The following is a 9,543-nucleotide window of genomic DNA, read 5'->3' on the forward strand; positions in this document are numbered from 1 at the left end:
TAAAATAATAACTAAAACACTCTCCAAATTCAATTTAATAAATTATCCTCTTATACTTAACCCTTAAGTAGATGAATTGATATTAGAGGTATTTTAGTCATTTTATCTTGAGATATAACATAATCAAAGTAATGTATTGATTTACATATCCATTCAAATTGTTTACTTGTTATTAATGCTTTACAGGATCTTTGGATTGGATGTGTCGTAGTTTAATCATAGATATTTTGAGGATTTGTTATTTATTTAATAGGGTTTCTTTCAATCATCTTCTTAGGGTTGACAATGGTTTTGTTGATTTTCTTGCTAGGGGTGCTCGCAGATTCTCTTTGAATAGAAATTGGTGGGGGTATTCCACCTTTGTTCTGGATTATTATTGTTTGTATAGGTTTTTAGACTTAAGTCTTTCATTTAGGATATTGATGGTTTTTTTTTTTTTTTAATTTGTATAATTTTTTTGTTATTCTAGTTTAGTTTCGTAAAATTTTAGAGTTCTATTTATTGATAGAAGACTTTGTTTTTTTGAGCAAAAGTACTTTGAATATGATATTTGATAGTAAATTCTAATTTTTTTTGGAGGAAGGGTTGTTATGATTATTTATATATCATGCTGCTACTGTTGCAGTAACAAAGTCCATGGTGTTTGGTAGTTACCTACTTTTCAAAATGCATATCATGCAAATTATACAACCTCTCACAAAGGATCAATATATATGTAACTCACAAGCTATTCTAAATAAGATTTATCAGAAGAAAAGTAAAACTCAAGAAAGAATGTCACAAGAAAATTTAAACTTATCCAGTGTAATGTTAGAAAGGAGAAAATTTTGTAATATTCAAAGCTTCCCATGATGATCTCCTAGAAAACAAACAAATAATTTTCCTCCGTCGCACTTCAACAGGCATTCCTACAATGAAATCCAACAAATAATTTGGTGGCATATGATGACCATTTCAAGCATGGGCATCTATGCTAGATATGTTACATTGACAACTCTACGAAAAGTGAATCTGCAGGATCACTTACAGATTTGAGTTATTTGCAGAACTACATTACAACGGTTTAATGAAACCCTAAAACGAATTCAATAAGGAGACCCAGAGAAACTTGAGACTAAGGTGGGAAACACGAAGCATTCTCCAGTCCTCACCACTCATTTAATTTACAATCTTTTTAGGAAAAAGAAAGAAGAAAGAATAAAAGTGAACAGAACCATAGGAAATGCTGAACTTTCCCAGAGTGCTTGGCCGTAGCAGATCAATCAGGTACAGAGAAAGATAATGAAAGAGAAAAGGAAGCATCAGATGGCCTAAAATCCCTGGACGAACCTATCGAAGGAGGAATGAAGCTACTTCTCCTTCTTCCTAAATTCGTCCTAACGTCCAAACTTCCAGCGATTTCGTTTCAGAGGGAAAAATAATTTCAGTCGAGAATTAGGAGTAAAACAAGAAATTCAAGTTCTATTATGGCCTCTATCGTTAAATCTCTAGATTCATAAATCTGAAATTTTATCAATTTGGGTGTGAAAATCTTTGGAGTCTAGAAATATAGAAATTCATCTTTTTACAGTAAAAACGTGAATACGTAGATTTGTAGATTTATGGGTTTAGGGTGAAATCCAGAGATATCATTGCTACTATAAAAGCGTCAAACATTTGCGCATTCACAAAAATCACGTCAACCACACAATTTGGTAGAATGAATCCACAGATTTCATTCCACAACCAAACATTTAATTTTTTTCATAAAAAAATCAAAAATAAGTTAACACCTGTTTTTAACATTTGATTTTTTTTCCAACCTTTTTTAAATAAAAATAGGCTATATAAATATTACGCGCTACCATTTCTATTTATTTAGGTAAAAATAAAAAATGCAAATCATGCCAAAAGCTGCCTAAATATATTAAAACAATCCTTAAAGAAAAGGACAAAAATACCACTACCAAATAAAACCAAACAGTTTATCTGCCATTAGAAGAAAATTATTGTTTACACTTTGAAAAATCTAGCAATATTCCATCACCCGGTCCATGGAACTGAAAAGCACAACTCTAATTATTATTATTATTATTATTATTATTTTGATAATTAAGTTCATTCATAGAACAGGTAAAGCCAGGTTACAATACACAAGTCTTGTAATTAAATAGTGGAAGTATCCCACCGAATCTCCCCTATCAAGTATTGTACTTTCTTGGTTAGGAAATCTGAAACACCGTAAAATTTTCTAGAAATATGATAAAAAATTAAAAAAGAAAAAGAAATGAAGTATCCCTTTAAGCTGAAGGTGTCCCTCCACAATCCATCTAATGGAGTTCGAGACAACCTCAAGATGCCCACGGAGATGTTGGATCAATTGCAAGTTATTTGGTTCAAACAACACATAATCCAGACTTTCCCCTAGTGCATATAGCATACCTCTCCTAAGCGCGAACACTTATGCAGCCAAAATTTTCTTGAACTCCGTTTTCTTCGAAGTAGCTAAGATCGGTTTACCTGAAGAGTCTCAAATAGCAATGTTTAGACCTCCTTTTGAACTTTTCAACTTCAAAGCAACATTTGTGTTGATTTTAAAGAAACCAACAAGTGGCAATTTCCAAAATTCATTAACAAGAGCTCAATCCTTTCTCCCTAGGGCAGTTTCATTACCCTCTAAATATTCATTCAAGGCTCTCCTTATCGTTGCAATCACATCCATTGTAGTTAGATCCTTTCAACTAAAAATCTTTCCGTTTCTTGCAACCCACAAGTACCAACACAAGTAAAGATAGAAACCATTAATTTCAAGCACGGGGAAGTCGATCATCCTTTTCACCTTGGAAAAGAAAGTATAATGGTATATAGTCTATCGTATTTTTCTCAAAACGCAATTACTTGAATGAAGTCGTGCTGATAACGTGTTATAAAATAAAAAATATATATTAAATACCAAAAAGAAAATTATGACAATGATTAATTGAACTCTACTATTGAGTTATATACATTACCTATTTATAGTAGAAGTAACATCTTTATTTTATATAAAAATATTATAATTTACAAGAAAGTACAATATATGATTTTTGCACACAATAAAATGGTTTTGATATGAAATGATGCATCACTGGGATTTTTAGTTAATATTAGAACGTGAATCTCTAAGATTATACGTGGTGGCTGAAATCTTTATTTGAAAACACATTTTAGTATAATATTTTTGAGAGTGATGTACATCCATAATAAATATTATTTATAACAAAATCAATCATTTTCATTGGAAAAAAAATAAATCTAAGAACGAACAAACTAAAACATAAGTAAAAATAGAGCAAGCTATTGCTTTTTGTTTTTTCTGTAATCCCTTCTTTTTTTATCCAACTTCTAAAAGTAAGATTGGAACAAGCATTCCCCCCCCCCCCCTCTCTTGTAGGTCAAAATTTCAAGAAAAAAAAGAACCAAATGGGCAAAAAGGCTTCGCCTTTGCGATTGGTGAGGAAAAACCGCCTCTGCAAGGTACAAGACACCAATGATTGAATACTCAACGACGAGCATTCAACAAACACAGAAGAACACAAGGGAGATAATTCGAAGAGTAATTAAGGGCAGGAAACTCTTCAAGACAAAAAGCAAGAGCTATTAATTGGGATTTATTGAATTAAAACTAAAATTCTAGTAAAGGCAATATAATAAAATAAAATAAAAAAATTAAAGCCAAGTGATTAAAAGTATTACTATAAAGTTACAAGACATTAAAGACAATTTATAAATAATAAATTATTTAATCATATCTTAACGAAATCTACTAACAAAGTGTACCATTGTGCCATTTTAAGAGACATTTTGGGATATGATAAAACCTTATGTGCTTGGTGTTTATCATGTACCAAGAGTGTCCAATTACTTTGTAGACACTCTAGCAAGGAATGCCCAATCTATACCGTGTATGCCTGTTTGGTCAAATTCCATTCCGTGGTTGTTGGGTATTTAACTCCCTTATATTTACACGATTATTTAATATAATATTCAATTTGATACATTTTGAGATGTCTGCCAATGTGATAAATTTTTAGAATCTCTATGATTTTTTGATATAAATGTTGAAATGTTCATAAAATTTGTCCTCCTTTTTCTTTCATTTTTAAAGAGTTCTAGTTTTGTTGCACTATATAAACATATACCCCACTATACCCGTTTTCTTTTGTAGGTATAATTCTTACATGCAAGAGCATCCTCTATACATAGATAACCTTTATTCCCATTCTCGATAATTCTCCATTTATCCAAACGGCTAAAGGAAAGATAATGCTTTTCATTTTTTGGTAAGAAAATTATTTAAAATTTTAAATCATTAAAAAAATTGAAAAATAAAAGACAGGTGTTCTTTCTATTGGGTTCGAATAACACGTGTTCATATCGATATGGCATAGTCACTCCGAGTGAGGTAATCGGACAAAACACTGGGGAACGAGTTCTTTGGTTCGCAGTCATCTGTCGATATATATATTAATAATATTTACACCCCATAATATCAACTCACCGACACCCAAAAAAAACTGAAGAACTCTTAGCCACGAAGAATTTACTTTACAAAAAGCGAGAACAGTTTATCGAGAGAAAGTTTTCGTTCTTTCCTCTAGAACAGATTACTACGAATAAGTAGAAGAAGAAAGGAAAGAAAATAGCACGAAATGGATCAAATCCTTCCCGAAGGTTGTATCTCAAACATTCTATCACTCACATCTCCTCCAGATGCGTGCAGATCGTCGGTTGTGTCTTCGATTTTCCGATCGGCAGCCGGTTCTGATTCGGTTTGGATGAGGTTCTTACCTTCCGATATTCGCCAGATCCTATCCTCAGCGGTTTCGCCGCCGCTGCCCGAATTCTCGTCTAAGAAGGAGCTTTTTCTCCATCTATCCGATAATCCCCTTCTCATTGATAACGGTTCCAAGGTAAAACCACATCAAACTCGATGATTTCTCATTCAATTTCGTTTAATAGCTTCAATAGGCAACCCTAACCGCTACTGTTATTGTTATCGCAGAGCTTCTCATTGGAGAGATGCAGTGGGAAGAAGTGTTATATGATTGCAGCGAGAGAGCTTTTCATCATCTGGGGTGATACGCCGGAGTACTGGCAATGGAGAGCCGACCCTGAGTCCAGGTTTCTCTCTATTTCTCATACCTCGACATTTGCCTTGAATTGTTTTTTAGGGTTTCCTAATTCATGATTCATTTCTACATGTTATACAGGTTTCCAGAGGTGGGTGAGCTCTTGGATGTGTGCTGGCTTGAAGTCCGCGGCAAGATGGAGACACGACTGCTATCTCCAAACACAAGGTATGGAGCTTATGTGGTGTTCAAGTTAACTGAAAACTCCCGCGGATTAGGGGTTCCTGCAGAAGTCTCAGTCAGATTGGCCAGTGGTGTTAACGGTCACGGTGAAGAAGAGCGAGAGGTGAAATCTGTGTGTCTGAATCCTGCTCAAACTGCCCATTCGATTACTGGAGGAAGACCGATGGTGCATCGTGGAATCAATCGAGGAATATTTCGGCTGTTTCCGTTCAACGTGAGGTCTGGTACTGCGGATCCACAACAGCAGGGAGAAGTACCCAAGGAGAGAGAAGATGGGTGGATGGAGATAGACATGGGCGAGTTCTTCAATGAAAGCGGTGAAGATGGAGAGGTGGAGATGAGTCTCTTGGAGGTCAAGGGTGGTCGCTGGAAATCTGGTCTAATTATACAAGGCATCGAACTCAGGCCCAGAAAGAACCAATGAATCGATCTGAATTTGCTTGTTTCATTGAATCGATCTGAACGTGCATGTTTAATTTGGTCTTTTTGCGTATGTTAGTTAGCATTGGTGCTTAGATGAGATTTTTTTGTCTTATCTACTTTTTATGTACTTTTTTTTTTTTTGGTTAATACTTTTTATATACTAGTAGTACTATACTAAATTCATAAATAAATCTCTACCAGAAAGAAGAAAATATATATATGAAGGAAGAAGAAGAATAATGCATGAATAAATTTATCATTTTTTTTTTGGTAGTAAATAAGAACTTAATATTACTTAGAATAGCAAGTACAAAGAGTTGTGGGATCTAGCTATTATATTTAATATCTTATTATAATTTATGGAGGACTTTGAAAGCTAGGTGGTTAAACCAATGGAGTGTGTTCTCCCAAAAAGTTCTTAGTGATACTAACAATATCAATCAAAATTGGGACATGAGTTATTGGCCACTTCTTATGATTTGGTGCTTGAAGTAATTCGAACACTTCCTTTTCATTACACCATATGTCCTGTATTTGAATGTTGTTAATTTGTACTTGGGCTATTCCATCCTTTAATCCAACCAAGAATGCTTCACTGATGTTTTCCTTCCCTAGTCCTCCTGTTCTTAGATATTTTAACTGGCCTTTCCATATTAATCCCACACTCCATCCTGAGCTGTCTAGTTCTGGATTATGTACCCCTGCACATAGCAAAGTTGAACACAGATTTGAGTTAGTAAAACTTTTACAAAAACAAGTATCCGGTCTAGATACCTCTACATGTGTTATGTGTTATGTGATTTGAACATTCAGCCGTATCATGTGGTTTGAGATTTAGATCATCGATCCAAATTTAGATGTTTTTTAAAACTCTCATTGGGCTAGGGTTTGTTTTTTCAAATAGCTTGCTAGTCCACTCTTTCCAAACAAAATAGCAAGTGATAATGAATACGAACATCATCCATCTTCTTGATGATTTGTCTAGGCCAGAGTCTAGGGCAAAAGAATTGGAAAGATCACAGATGGATGTATGTGAAAGTCTTTCCGTTCTAAGTCCCAAAGGACCTACCGCCCAAATCCTTTTCGTCCATTCGCATGATAGAAAGACATGCCATGGAGTTTCCACACAATTCCCACAAAGTTCGCACGCTGGAAATATAGATACCCATTGGACAAGTGTTGCCTTAACTGGTAATCTTGCATTTAATAGACGCCAAAAAAACATCTTAAATTTAGAATGTATGGGTAATTTTCAGAAAAACTTCCACCATGTGCCAAGAATATTGGAATGTGATGTCAAACTTATTTCTGAGAGGGTTTTCCTTTCCAGTTTGACAGTGAAGTCCCCATTACTTGAAATAAGAGACATCCATGCATCACATTCATTAGTGAGGTTTATGTTGGAAAGGTGTGAAATCAATAATTTTGAGTTAAAGATGACTCCCTGTTGAGAAGATTGATTGAATTTGTCACTTGAGCCACTGTTGTGTTTCTTCCCCACATCTTGGAATCGATTTGTAGATTTAATCTATCTTCTGGTTTTTTAATCCATGGATCAAACCACAACGAAGTGCTCCTTCCACTTCCAATCCTTCTCCATGCCATATTTTCTAGTTTTGGTAGGATTCCGCAGATGTTGTTCCAAGTCCATGATCTCTTTTTCTTTTTTAACCTTTGGATCAAAAGGTGTTGTGTTTGGGAAATATCTTGCCTTCAGTGTTTTTTCCCATAATGACCCGGGATGTTTCAGCATTCTCCATCCTTGCTTGAGTAATAGGGCTGTATTGATCTCCTCCATTTTCTTGAACCCCAATCCTCCATTTTCTTTTGGTTGGTAACATCTGTCCTAAGAGATAAGTGTAAGCTGTCCTTTGTCGGATACCCTAACCAAAATTTTGGCAAAGAGAATCGGTTTTTTTACATAGCATTCTTGGGAATTTAAAGCATTGCATTTGGTACAATGATTGCGGTTGGAGAACGGTCTGCAGCAAGACTCCTCGCATTGCAAAAGACAATGTTGATGCTTTCCAGTTGGACATTTTTTTCTGCATTTTGTTAATTACAAATTTTAGCTCCTTTGTTTTTTATCGGCCGTCAATAATCTCCAGGGCACCGGTGATTGGTTTAGATTCTCAATTTGGCTTGCATATGGCTGAGTGTCAGTGTTGCTTTCGTAGATGTTGACACCTCCATGGGCTTTTGAAAGTTCATGTTGTTAAGATTATTGAGGTGTTCAAAAAACTGGTGGCGAGCGTCCATCTCGCTCTTGAACTGGTAGAAAACTGTTAGAGGCTCAATGCAGTGTTTGAGAGTGGTGTCAATGTTGATGCTAAGTGATGCAACCGCACTTTCAGTAGGAGTCATTTCGTTCAGCCTTTTGCATTTTTGTGTATTATACTCATAACCAACAGGTGCAAGGAAGTACCCATACCATTACCAGTCCCTTCAGCCCCCCCCCCCCCATGGCTTGATAGAAGCCACCTTCCTGTGCTTTCAGTTCCTCATTGGTGTTTAGAAATCCAGAATCTTCATAGCCTTCTTTTGTATTGACTTCAACAATGTTGGCTGGTGTTGGATATTTCTTTTCTAATTTGTCAACACGCTCCATCAGCTTCAGAAGAAGGTTGTTGCATACCTGGAGTTCACTCTCTCTATCTTCATTATTCAACTTCTGCTGAGCCGAAACATGGTTGCTGAGCATTGCTTCAATTTTTTCTTGTTTTTCCAAAATTAGCTGCAATTCATCGATTTACCCTGCTTCCTCTTCTTCCTCTTCACATAAAATTTGTTTGCCTTTTTCAATGGTGAATTTTCTGCTTCCTATTACCTTGTCCTGTTGTCTTTTTGAGGTACATACCTTCCTTTGTTTTCAAAGTTGTTCCTCTATGATTGATTCCTTCCTCTGTGATTTCTTGAGCACGCAGAGTTGTATCATTCCCTGCTTTTAGACTTGGTTTCGATCCACTTTTTGAAGTTGCTTCACCCGGAGATTGACAAAGTACCTCATTCACATTGAGACAGTCAGGTACAACTTGAATGCCTGAATCTTCTTCATCATCCAAGCTAATTTTTTCTTGATTCATCAGCGGAGGAGACAACATACTACAAATACCAGCAGTTGATAAAATCTTCGGCAGCCCACCTGATCGTGGCTCTATTGTGGCTCCTTCAAACTGCTTTAGTTGGACAATAGTGTGAGGAGTCATCTCCTCAGTTTCATACCTCTTACAGTACCCCGTTTGATGTGATAATTTTCCACATCTAAGGCATAAGATTTTCACTTCTATAGGCACCCATTCATTCTTATAGGTCCTAATCGAAATCTTTGTTTGGACACTTTTGTTAATGTCAAACACTAGCTTCACTCTGGCTGAATTGTTAGGGAGACCAATTTCTCTGGAGTTCAACTGAACCTCCATCACTCTCCCCAGCTTTGAAGCTGCAAGTAAGATTCCTTCATAAGTAAGGCAATCAGATCATATCCCTCTCAGTTGAATCCAAATTACGATTGGTGGTAGCTCCTTATTTTTCCGACATTCTGGGATTGGTTCTAGTGCCAAATGCAGAATGTATTGGCCAACCCACCATGACCATGGTGACAGTGACACAACATGGTTTCGGTGTTCCTCTAAAATAAAAGTGGCCTTGAAATTCTCTCTTCCAGTGCTCACAATGGAGCTGGCTCCCAATGGGAACCAAAGGTCCATGAGCTTCTTTCTTGTAACAGAAATTACTTCTCTTGGGAATCCCAGTGCGTATCGATACACAACAAAGCTGGAATTCAGTT

At 35.9% G+C, this 9,543-nt stretch overlaps 1 protein-coding gene across 1 annotated transcript; it reads left to right on the top strand.

The window, feature by feature from the left end:
• Positions 1–4,545: 4,545 nt before the first annotated feature.
• Positions 4,546–5,879, top strand: LOC149009799 (F-box protein PP2-B10-like). The gene is made up of 3 exons (XM_089162050.1): positions 4,546–4,931; positions 5,024–5,142; positions 5,232–5,879. The coding sequence occupies exons 1-3, from the start codon at positions 4,671–4,673 to the stop codon at positions 5,755–5,757; spliced, it is 906 nt and encodes a 301-aa protein (XP_089018176.1). The 5' UTR covers positions 4,546–4,670; the 3' UTR covers positions 5,758–5,879.
• Positions 5,880–9,543: the final 3,664 nt, after the last annotated feature.

Source organism: Hakea prostrata, chromosome 7, assembly GCF_041222555.1.
Source record: "Hakea prostrata isolate BN-2017 chromosome 7, UWA_Hpros_2, whole genome shotgun sequence".
Taxonomy (NCBI): Eukaryota; Viridiplantae; Streptophyta; class Magnoliopsida; order Proteales; family Proteaceae; genus Hakea; species Hakea prostrata.

Bases quoted from the DNA above. Each gene is read 5' to 3' on its own strand.
- LOC149009799 (XM_089162050.1), top strand. From the start codon at position 4,671: ATGGATCAAATCCTTCCCGAAGGTTGTATCTCAAACATTCTATCACTC. The intron at 4,932-5,023 runs GTAAAACCACAT...TTGTTATCGCAG, and splicing joins TCATTGATAACGGTTCCAAG to AGCTTCTCATTGGAGAGATG. The intron at 5,143-5,231 runs GTTTCTCTCTAT...CATGTTATACAG, and splicing joins AGAGCCGACCCTGAGTCCAG to GTTTCCAGAGGTGGGTGAGC.